Genomic DNA, 11,701 nt, shown 5'->3' with positions numbered 1-11,701 from the left:
AGAAGAGCCCATCCTCCCCCTCAAGGATTTAGCCTCTCTGAAGAGCAGCCCAACCAGCATGTCCAGTGGGAATTCGAGATGAGGACATGGCAGCAGTGCTGTTCAGAGGCTCTCAGGGGTCCCTGGCCCCAGCCTTGGCCTCCTTGACACAGGTGTATGTGGCTCCAAGTTACTTGCAGGTTGGAGGCTGCATCTTCAGGATGTGGACTGTATTGAGCCTAACTTCTTGGTTCTTCCTCCTTTGGAGTTTGGTGATGTCACCAAGAGGTGTCGGCAAAAGTCAAAGCAAAGATAGAAGCCAAGCTTTGTGCAGACAAGTGAAGGCAGAAACTTCCTTGTCCTCCAGTCGCTCTAGTCTGATAAGGCAGATGCAGGCTTGTCCCACGGGGAACCCGTGGGCTCTGGGAGGAAATAAAAGCCCTTTTCTCCGGGATGCCCAGCTCAAGTGCAGTGTCAAGATCCACACACCAAAACACGTACAAGTATCCACAAAGGAATGCATGAGCAAGTGCAAATTAACAACTTCCTGTGTAAGGATGCGTGATTGGGTGCAGGGTACAGACAGAAGAGGAAACTGGCAACGCCAAGGGTAGGAGGGGAGGCCCCTCTTCAGCAGGTTTGGGACACTGGAGAGGATGTGACGGTGAGGGGATTATCTGGAGTGTCACCTTCCAGGATACTCTCCTCTTCCCCCTCCTTTGTCCCCCCACCACCATCTCAACTCACCCCCAGGCTGGAGATGAGGCTTCTGTTTTGTAACCGCCAGCCTTTGACCCAGTATCTGAGTGGAGCCCCACACCTGCCATCCACAGGCACCGTCCTTACTCAGTGAGGCCTTGCCATGTACATTCTGCAGCTGGGGACACAGACCAGAATAGGGGCTCTCCTGCCAAGGTCAGCTGAGAAGTGGGGGTGCTGGCATCGGGGCCTCTATTAGTGCGACTCCCAAAGCTCAAGCCCCTTCAGATTTTCTCTGGCCTCATCTTTCCCAGGTGCACCCCCCCAACCCCCTCCCCAGGCTCTCAACCAGAGACAATTGTGGGCCCCCCCCACCCCAGGGCAAATTTGGCAGTGTTCGGAGACATTTTTGGTCATCACAACTTGGGTGAGGAGCGGAGGGCAGCCACTAGTGGCCAGGGGTGTGGCTCTGCAGCCTGGGGGCACCGGCCACCCCCACATCCATCAGGCTCATCCTTGCTGATGTGGGTCAGGGGCTTCCGGCAGACGCATGTGCCATGTGCCCCTCGGTCTCAGCCAGGGTGGCCTGACGGATGTGGGCACCAACAAGCTTCCAGACGAGTGGAGGCCCCCTTCCAGATGTGGGCAGAGAGCTCTTTCCAGCTGTGGCAGGATGGCGTACGGACCTGAGCACGTCCGCACCGAGGGGCCTCCCTGAGAAAGGGTCTCTCCTTGACCAAACTCTACTCAGGCTCCCAGGAACCCTCTTTCCAACTAGGCCTCGACATCTGGACTCCGTACTCATCCTAGTGTTGTCCGATTGTAGCCAGAACCCTGCTAAGTGGGTTTTGTAGAATCTGCCCCATGCTCCGTATCTGACGAGTCCTTCAGCCTCCACCTCCCCCCGGTGGTGTCCGGTCACCCGGCTGCCTTCAGCAAGCGTCCTGCTGGGTCAGTTTAGCCGGAATCTCCCTCGTCCCTGATGTTTCTTGTCAACTTTCCTTCCGAAGACCCCTCCGCCTGCCTTGGCTGTGAACTCCCGCTTTCCCTTGCTGTACCTGGGAACTGAGTGCAGTCTCTCCCCCTGCAGGCCCCCTGGCAGTGGCCCGCATGCTTGTCCCCGTGGCCCCCTTGAATAAAGTCTGCTTTACTGCGCTTCAACAAGCGTCACTGAATGATGCTTTTGACGTCTTTCAGGCAGGAGTGGGCGTGGGGTGGGGATAGACAGGGCTGTGGGCTAATTTCCTTTGAGATGCGTGGGGTGGGCAGGTATATAAACCCCCAGCCGGCCAGGCCAGAGCACACTTGGGGTGGGGACTTTACCAGCCAGCTGTGGGCAGGGCTGTGGGGGTGGGAGGAAGGAGGTGGGGCCTCCTTTTTCTAGGGCATGTGTCACCTGCCTCCTGCCCAGGGGCACTGCTCCGGTGCTGCCCTGCCAGCGTGTGAGGCAGCGTGAAGCTGGGGCCTGCTCCCCAGGGCCTTTGGAGGGCATCTCGGACCTCTCGAGACTTATGCTGCTGGCCCCCCGGAACCCGGAACATGGCAGATGGGGCGCAGGCCAACCCCAAAGGGTTCAGGAAGAAGGTGCTGGTTAGATGCCCCTCTGGGTGGAGGGGCCCAAGCCTTGGGGCCTCTTGTTCTTTGAGAACCTCCAGGTAGGTGCCTGCTGCCTGGGTGGACTCCTCCGTGGAGGGGGCAGGGTGGGGGTGAGGGACTGGCTCCTAGAATCCACTTCCCAGCAAGGAGAGCTCTGAGTCCTGAGCGATGGGCTGAGATAGGGCCCTGCATTTTCAGCGCTGGAGGGGCCTCTGGGATCCTTTAGTCAACCCTCCTGGGGCACCTGAGGCCCAGAGAGGCTGAGGGCTCTGTCCAAGGTCACACAACATTTTGGAAACAGAGGGAGGACTAGAATTTAGGGACCCAAGTCTCTTGGCTCTGGGTTCAAGACCCAGCCGATAGGGTGGAGCACATGACTCCTTGTCCCAGGACTCCGTGGCGTGCAGATGGAAGGTGGGGGTCTGGGCTAAGACGGTGGGCTTCCTGCCGCGGAAGCTGGTGCGTGGAGGGGACTTGCTCAGGGTGTGAGGGGGGAGGCTCTGGAGCCCCCCAGCTCTGCCATCTGGGCTGTGTCCCCCCAGGAGGGGCAGGGTGGGGAGGTGCCGATCACGGGGCTGGGGGGCGGCTACTGAGGCATCGAGGGACAGTGTGGATGGCCCCGTAAGGAGCGGCAGGAAGGTGGAGGGGACCGACTCTGGCTCCGGGTTCTTCCCCCCTCAGGTGTAGCCTGGGCGTGAAGCTCCTCACCATCGTCCTCCTGGCCAGCAGCGGTGAGTAAAGGCCCCTTCTCTGCGCCCCCAGCCTGTCTCCCCCGACCTCAGCACCTGAGTTGTTATTCTATTGCCCGGCCCTGCAGCCTCCATCCTCTCTTCCTTCCGGGGCTGTTTACGCCGCCAGCCACCTGTAAACACGGCGTTTACCTGTAAACACGGCATTTACGAGGCTCGCGGGGCAGGGCGTGGAGCTGAGCCAGCACCATAAAGTGGAGGTGCTGGGGCGTCGTGTACATAAGAACGAGTGTTAGTATGCGTGTGTAGACGGGAGTTAACGAGTTCGTGTGCGGACAGACACACAGATCTATGCGTGTGTAGGTGTCTGAGCATATGGTGATGCCTGTGTGTGCAACACACACAGATAAAATGTGGCGCTGTTGGCACCTGTGGGAGCTGTGGGAGCCTGCCGTGTCTCCGTGAGAGCGTATTTGCCGTGGCGCGTGGCTCCGGAGCGCGCGTGTGAATGTCAGGGGCGCAGATCTGCACGTGGGTGTGTACGCAGGGGGGCGTCTGTGTGTGCACGGGACAGTGGTGGGGAGGTCGGGGACACCTTTCCCTGTAGTAATCGGGCATCACGGCTCCTGGTGCAAATCCGACCCTGCACGCAGCCAGGGTGCGTGTGGCAGGTGCCTCCGTAACTGGAACGTCGCCTGGTTTTCCACGCTCGGAAACACAGCCGGGTCTGAGGAAAAGAAACAAACGCCAGAAACAAAAATAAGGTTCCGTGTGGCCGGACATGAGGAAGGGTTGGCTGCTTTCAGGTCACACGGCCTGTGATTTAGAAAACTGCCACTTGAGTCCTGTCCAACCCTGGTTAGGGACAGAGCCTTCAGCCTGGCTGGACGTGGACTTCGTTTCTTCTGCCTGGAGTGTGGGTGTGGACGTGGCCTGGGGTCCAGCCCCCGACTGTCCCCTGGATGCCGTTGTGTACACGAGTGTGTCTGTGATGCATGAGTGTGAGTGTGGGACGTGTGGGTGCGAGTGTGTGCGGTGTGTAGAGGACAGTGTGAGGTGGGTACGTGTGACAGTGTGTGAGTGTGCATGTGTCCACCCTGTGTGTGGCAGTAAGTTCCCCACGCTGCTTCTCTTGCCACGTGGGAGTTGACGGTCAGAGGGTCCTGGGGCCTGGAGCCGCCACCACAGGGTAACACCTACACTGCTAATGGGGGTGGGGGCTTTCAGGCTGGGGAGGGGGAGGCCAGGGCCTCACAGCGGCTGGGCCAGGCACTCTGCACACATTTGTGATCACACTTAATCCTGCAAAGTGCCCTGCAAGGTGGGTGTCATCCCGCTCCTCAGATTTGGGCACCGAGGTCAAAGAGGCCGCTGCTGTGTGGCAGGCCAGGAGCCGGGCACTGGGCTGCCCGGGCCATCATGGTCAGGATGGTCCCTCCCATCGTGCGGGTGAGAAAACAGCCCTGGAGCGCCCCGGGGGGGCTGCAGCTGTCGTCCCAGGTCTGTGTGACTCCACAGTCCGTGCCCTTCCCACTGAGGTATGTTGAGGAGGTGACTCCTCGTCGCTAGGGATGGGGACACTGTCTCCAGAAGCAAGTGAGAGTGGCCTTTGGATTGTGTTAACCCCCCAGTTTCTGAAACCCTTGGCTTCTTCCCTCCCCCTGTGCATTTCCTCATTCCGGCCGTGGAGCAGGGTGGGGACAAGCAGAGAGCAGGAGGCAGGTGCTGACCTGGTCACCTAACTCTGGGCACAGCCGGAGTGGCCCAGCGTGGAGGACGCAGGGGGCTGCGCTGTGTGGTTAGCAGCCCAGCTCGGGGGCACACAGACCGGGCCGTGCCGGGCTCTGCACGACCTGGGCAAGCCCCCACCTTTCTGAGCCTCAGTCTCCTCATCCACAAAATGGGGCTAGATCAGCTCTCCTGCTGGTGTGTGCGGCTTCACCCAGGTAGAGACCTCGGGCGCCAGGCTCGGTGCACGGACTCAGTGCTGAGCCCAGGAGAACGTGCAGAGGCGGCACAGGCTGCTCTGAGAGCTCAGCACAGGCAAGAGGGAGGGAAGCCGTGGAGAGGGAGGATAGGTCCTGGGGGGTCTGGCAGGTGCTGTGAAGCTGAGTTTGCTGGTTCAGGAAGTGTCCTTGCACTATCGCTTCCGCTGTGTGTGTGTCCCTCTTCCAACCCCCAGCGGTATCAGCCTGTAATATGAAGCCTTGACTGTATCTTCATTAAATGACCAGAGCACCGAGTTGTCCCCAGACTAACTCTGAGATGCACCAGCCCCGGGACCGTGGTGGGGACCCTGAGTCCCCGAGGGGGGCAGAGGAGCCAGGCAGAGGCCACGAAGGGAGAGGAAGGACCCAGAATCAAACCCCTGTGGTTTATAACAGCATGTGGCGTTAGCGAAGCCCCTTCCAGTGTACCAGACACTCGGGCAGCCCCCTTGAGAAGTGTTCACAGCCAAGTAGCAGAGGGTCTGGCTGCAAAACCTTCACTGCCTGGGAGCAAATCGCATCTGCACCGCTTTCTGACAACATCACCTGGGGCAAGCTACTAATTGCTTCGAGCCTCAGTCTCCTCCTCTGTAAAGTGGGATGACAACAGCGCTCAGTAGGTTGCAGTGACTTAATGCATGGAGTGGGCTTAGGACGGTGCCTGGCCTGGAGCAAGTCCTTGGCAAATCTTAGCGATATTATTTTCTCAGGGCTGCAGGGATTCCTACAGGAACGTGGGTAGGACCATACTCGGTACTTTGTGGATTTCTTCTTTCCTCCTGCTCAGCTGCCCACCGTCCCTGCCGCCCTCCCTTCTCTCTGCTTCTTCCCTCCTTCCCTCCCCCTTTTCCTGGCCCTGGGGTATCAGGAGGACAGTGAGTCCAGACTCTCAGGACAGGACAGGTCACCACGGGGCAGGGGCTCACAGCGTCCCTTGTTCTCTTGCAGTTCTGTCCACAGCCCAGGGCAGCCTGCTCGACCTGAAGTTCATGGTGGAAGCCATCACGGGGAGGAGCGCCATCCTGTCCTTCGTGGGCTACGGCTGCTACTGCGGGCTGGGGGGGCGTGGCCAGCCCAAGGACGGGGTGGACTGGTAGGTGCCGGGGCCCTGGGCTCCCGCTGGGGACCGGGTGGGGACAGCTGAAGGCCACACTGACCTCCATCTCTGAGAGGGGGGAGAGGTTCTTTCTCCAAAAAGTGGAGCTTATTTGATGAGTTCATGACCAGGAGCTTGATCTCTGACTGTGTCCTCTCCACTGTCTTGGACACTTTCTGTTGTCCAACTTCAAGGTCTTGGGCTTGGAAGCATTTCAGCCCCTCAGGCTGTGCTTCCCCCATCGGACTGGCGCTCCCAGCCGCCATGGCTTGTTTCCTGCTCTTATCCCCACAACAGCAGCCAGCACCAAGTTTGGTGTCACTGGGAGCTTAATAAATGCATGTTGCTTAGCTGACGTCACTCCCCCAGATGCAATGGGGACAGCTGCACTGCATTTGGTTCCTGTCCCCCTCCTCTCAGTCCCCGTTGACTCTCCAGACCTTTGTCCTTCCCTGGCATCAGGCCCAGCCAGGGATGTCTGCATACAGCCAGTGCTCCTCCAGCACTGCCTTAAACCCAGGCCCTCCCCCCGTCACCCCATGGCTGGACCACCTGACACCTCCTGCAGCTGCATCCAGGGCTCCAAGGGGAAAGGCGGGAGCTCTGGGGATCGAACAAAGAGGCAGGGTCACGGGCAAGAACCCAGCTGGCCCCAGCTCTGCCTGGCTGTGTGACCTTGGGCAAGTAACTGCCCCTCTCTGGGATTCAGTCTGTAGGTGTGACCTGTGAGGGACTGGAATAGAGGATCAGAGGTCTCTGCTGGTGGGAGACGGGCCAGCCTGGGCACACCTACCTGCTCACCTCTGCCCACCCCTAGGTGCTGTCATGCCCACGACTGCTGCTACCAGAAACTCTTTGATCAGGGCTGCTGCCCGTACATGGACCACTACGACTACACCATCGAGAATGACACTGAGATAGTCTGCAGTGAGTGCCTCTCCTGCCACCTGGGCCCTGGGAGAAGGGTGTGGACTCACAGCCCCACCAGCGTGTGCTGGGGCCAGGGGCGGGCCTGCCAGTACGATACAGGGTGCCCAGTTAAATTCGAATTTCAGATAAACAATGAAAAATGTTTAAATATAAGTCTGTCCTAAATATTGCATGGGACATTCAGATACTAAAAATTACATGTTAGTATAAAATTAATATTTTCAGAAAACGAATTAGTATCCGTATGTCCCATGCAATATTTGGGTCATGTTTACACTAAAACATGTATTGTTTATCTGAAATCCAAATCTACCCAGGCATCCTGTATTTTGGTTTTGTTTTTGGTCTTTGGGTAAATCTAAATCTGACAAGGCCTCACCATGGCTCTAGAGCAATGTGCTCCGGTCCCCCGAACATGGCCCTGGCACCCTGGTTCTCCTGTCCCTGTGGCTCTTTGGAGAGCTTAGGTAGGAAGGGATTCCGACTCAGTGGGTTTGAGTGGGGCCTAGGAATCTGGTTTTTAGCCAGCTTTCCAGATGATTCTGAGACTGCTGCTCTGCAAGTGTGCCTTGAGAAGTGCTGGCCTGGGAGTCGGGAGACCTGGGTTTGAATCCAGTTTCCGTCACCATCTCCCGGCACTGTGCAGCCATGGGCAGGATCCTTCCCCAGCTGGCCTCAGTCTCCTCACTCATGGGGACACTGAGCAGACCCTTGCCCTTCCAGTTCTGTCCCTGGGACCCCACCAGAAGAGTCCCATCCCAGGACACCCAGTGTTTCTGGAGATGCAAGCTACTGGCGCCAGGCCTGGCGGGGCTCGCTCCTTTCCCATGAACTTTCCATGGCCATGCCCCAGCTGAGGAGTGTGGGCGAGGGGCATCCAAGTAACAGGCCCAGGTGTCCCTGTCCTCACCCGCTGTGCCCCTCTCTGGGGCACGTAGGAGCCCCGCCCTGCCCCCAGCCCCAGCAGCAGCCACTGGGCTCTCTGCCTCCACACCTTACCCAGCTCTGCACGTTGCTCCTTACTGATAGCTCAAAAGCAACGCTGGCTTTGCAAAGAAGCTCCAGTCTCCTGTCATCTGAGAAGGAGGCTGGTGGGGAACCAGGTACATTTGGAGCCTCCGGGCACCCAGAGCTCTGTGGTCCTCATATTCTGCTGTTCAAAGGTGGGGTGGGAGGGGCTGGCTTGAGAGAGAGGATGTCCCCATTAAAGCAGGTTGAAGCTCAGGAATCTAGCTTTTACCAGCGTTAGCCAGTGGTGGCCCATGCCTGGAGTCCCAGCTACTCTGGAGGCTGAGGCGGGAGGATCACTTGAGCCCAGGAGCTGGAGGCTGTAGTGAGCTGTGATCATGCCACTGCCCTCCAGCCTGGGTGAAAGAGTGAGACCCTGTCTCAAAAAAAAAGCAGGCTGAGGAGAGAAATCCTCCCCCGACCCACCAGGGGCAATGGACTATCCTAAAGCAGTGGTTTCGCACTGGGTACTGGGGACGCCTGGGGCATCAGGTTCACCTAAGAGGTCATGGAGGTGCAGCCCCGCAGTGATTGGGCTGGCTCTTTAATGTATTTTATAATTAAGCAGCTTCTCTTTGGGCTGTTTGATATTAATATATCAGTTCTGCAAAGAGTTTCATTCTAGAGAAAGGACTCTGCTGATGGAAAATTTGCAAAGTTTGCAAACCAATCGGGCTAGTGGGAGGTTCTCAGAGGGTGTTCCCTGAACCAGCAAGGCAGCAGCAGCACCCAGGACCCAGCTGAAATTGCACAATATCAGCCCCACCCAGACCTACTGAATCTGAAGTTTAGGGGTGAGGTCCAGAGTCTTTGAACAAGCCCTCCCGCTGATTCTAATGCATACCTGAGGATGGTATCTGATGCTAAGAATAACAGCAGTAGCAACAAACAGCAGCAGGTACCATGACACCACGGTACCATGGCACCACGGTACCATGAGTAAGCATTTGCTTGGCTCTTAGGTGCTGAGCTAAGCTCTTTGCGAATGTTTTTCTCACTCAGTCTTTATGAATCCACCCTCTGGGGTGGGTGTTCTTTGATTCTGTGATTGAAGGAGGAGGTCTGGGACAGTAGAAAGTAACTGGCCTGAAGGTGGGCCTTCAGCTCTCTGGGTGACTTAGGTAAACCCAGCCCCCTTTCTGGGCCTCAGTTTCCCCACCTATGCAATGACCATGTTGGACCAGTGGTTCCCCAATTTTAGCATGCACTAGAGGGCTTGGTACAGCACAGACTGGCTGGACTCCACCCCCCCCCCCAGAGCTGCTGACCCCATGGGCCTGGGCTGGGGCCCGTGGGCGTGCTGGTGCTGACGGCCCTGGGACCACATTCCGAGGACCACTGGGCCCCCAGAGTGTGTGGGCTACCCCCTTTCTCCCCAGCAGTGGCCCTTTCACGCACAGGCCTTTGCCGGCCCCCACTTCCCACAGGTGAGCTCAACAAGACAGAGTGTGACAAGCAGACATGTGAGTGTGACAAGAGCGTGGTTCTGTGCATCGGGGACCAGACATACAGGGAGGAGTACCGCGGCTACCTCAACGTCTACTGCCAGGGCCCCAGGCCCAACTGCAGCATCTACGACCCGCCCCCGGAGAAGGCGGCCTGCACACATGTCTCCCCGGTGCCCCCTGCCCCTCCCTAGCCCCGCTGAGGTCTGAGAGAAGAGCAGGTGGCGGGTCTGGCTCGGGGACCAGACAGAGGGAGCAGGGCGGGGGTGGAGGCCAGGCCAGGAGCCAAGGGCTGCCCACTGCCTCTTCCCAACCCCTCCAGCGAGGGCTCAGCCCTGGGGGACTCAGGAAGGCCTGGGCCCTGGCCATGGCTGCCTGGCTCCTCCAGCCAGCACTGGGTGTGACTGCATCCTGCCACTGCTTCTGGACCGGGTGGGAAGTGTGTGGCTTGCAGGGGTCTCTCCTGAGTGTGGAAGGTGAGACCTGAGAGAAGGGTGGGTGGGGGCCTCTGGGTGGGGCCTCTGCGGCTGGCCCCAGCTTGACGCCCTGGAGCCTTGGAGACCTAGACCCCGCGCCACCAGCACAGGCCCAGAGCTTGGGTATGTCCTGGGACCAGGACCCCAAGCAGACAGAGTGCTGGTCACCAGGCCTGGTGACCAGGCCCTTGGCCATCCCTATAGGAAGGCTCGTAGTGACCTCTGCTTTGGGAGCTAGTGGCTCCTGCTAGCTGAGCAGGTAATCCCATCCCGGCCTTCACCGGGGTATACACGCTTCCAGGCCCAGACCGCGGAGGATGGTCACAGGGCTGAGTGCCCCAGCCCCAAGGTCTGGCCTCTGTCACTCAAAGTGCCTCAGTGCAGGCTGCTGGGCACTGACAGAGCCCACATGCCCGGTGACACCCCCCTGGGTGCACAGGGACTAAGAGGGGGGCACACTTGAACATGCCCCCCCAATACTCAAGGTCTTCTCTGTGCTCCCCACTGACCCACGCACACAGGGGGCACAGCCCAGCCCTGCCTGGCAGACACACCACTCTGACCAGCTCCCCCGCCCCCAGCCCCCTGGTCCCTCTTGGCCCTCGCTGGCACAGCAGCCAGGACAGTGGGGAAGGACACAGAGCCCTCCCTCCCTGCTCAGGGAGAGGCAAGGCGGTCCCCAGAGGCCTTGTAGCCCTGTCCATGGGAAGAGGCTGAGGGCTGGGACCACCCAGTGGAGGGGAAAGAGGGGAGAGGGTCCAGGCAGGAGGCCGTGAGGAAGCTTCGGAAGGCAGTGGGGGTGGGCACAGGTGGAGAAGAGGAAAGAGGGGAAGAGGGGAAACAGGTGGACAAGGTGGGCCCAGCTGTCAGAAGGGCATGGCCTCTGGGTGGGTGCAGGGGCCTTGCTGGCTCGTTCCTGGCAGGGGTTGGAACTGGGGGCAGAGGTGGAGAGGGTGGGCCCCAGCGCTGTTGTTTCTCCAGGTGTGCCCTCCCTGTCCCCTCCTTGCCTCGCCCGCGACCTCAGGGCCAGCGGCCTGCACGCAGCCAGCCTGCCTCTCGCCTGACCTCCTGACGTCCACCTTCAGCCCACGTCAGCCCTGAGGACCCACCGATGCCACCGCGCATCTCAACACCAGGAACAGCCACCAGGACGCTGGCCCTGCCCTGGCAGTGCCCCCACAGATACCAGGGGGAGAGCCAGGGGGAGTGGGGATGCCGGCGGCGGGGTGGGGGGCACATATGGCAAAGATGGCGGGATGGGCCGGAAGCCGCACCAGCACCTACGACTCAGAGGAGGTTGTCGCCTGGGGTTGCTGTCACTGTGTGTGGGAGGCCCCTCCCCTGCCCACCTCCTGCGGGCCTTGGCGGTCACCTGTGTGCCAGTCACTGAGATCTTCCTCCTCAACCCCCTCAGGGGCCCAGGTGACACACTGCCCTCCCCACCTCCTCCATGGCCACATCTCTGAGCTGAAGCCGTCACACAGGCAGGGGTGGAGCTGGGATGGGCACCTGGCGTCCCCTGCAGGGGCTGCAGCCCCCTACCTGTGGGAGCCCCGTGCCCCTTGCCATGCACACTCTCCCCTGCTCAAAGTCTGGGCCGTGTCCGGGGACGACATTGTGCTGTTAAGGGGTCCTACCCACCCCCACCTCACCCTAGATTTTCTCGGGCACTGCGGCCCCCAGAGACTCTCACAGGACTCGGTATCCCCCCTCAAGTTAATAAAGGCCTCCTGCCTCAACTCCCCACTGCAGGGTCCTCCTTGGTCAGGTATTGGGGAGGGCACAGTGACTCACT

The 11,701-nt window shown here is 59.6% G+C and overlaps 1 protein-coding gene across 1 annotated transcript; it reads left to right on the top strand.

The window, feature by feature from the left end:
• Positions 1 to 2,217: 2,217 nt before the first annotated feature.
• On the top strand, positions 2,218 to 9,624 carry PLA2G2F (phospholipase A2 group IIF). Its single transcript, XM_045546466.1, has 5 exons — positions 2,218 to 2,333; positions 2,956 to 3,005; positions 5,900 to 6,044; positions 6,865 to 6,974; positions 9,413 to 9,624. The coding sequence occupies exons 1-5, from the start codon at positions 2,218 to 2,220 to the stop codon at positions 9,622 to 9,624; spliced, it is 633 nt and encodes a 210-aa protein (XP_045402422.1).
• The last annotated feature ends 2,077 nt before the right edge of the window (positions 9,625 to 11,701 follow it).

Source organism: Lemur catta, chromosome 3 (assembly GCF_020740605.2).
Source record: "Lemur catta isolate mLemCat1 chromosome 3, mLemCat1.pri, whole genome shotgun sequence".
NCBI classification, from domain to species: Eukaryota; Metazoa; Chordata; class Mammalia; order Primates; family Lemuridae; genus Lemur; species Lemur catta.
This window is presented reverse-complemented; position numbering and strand designations above follow the sequence as displayed.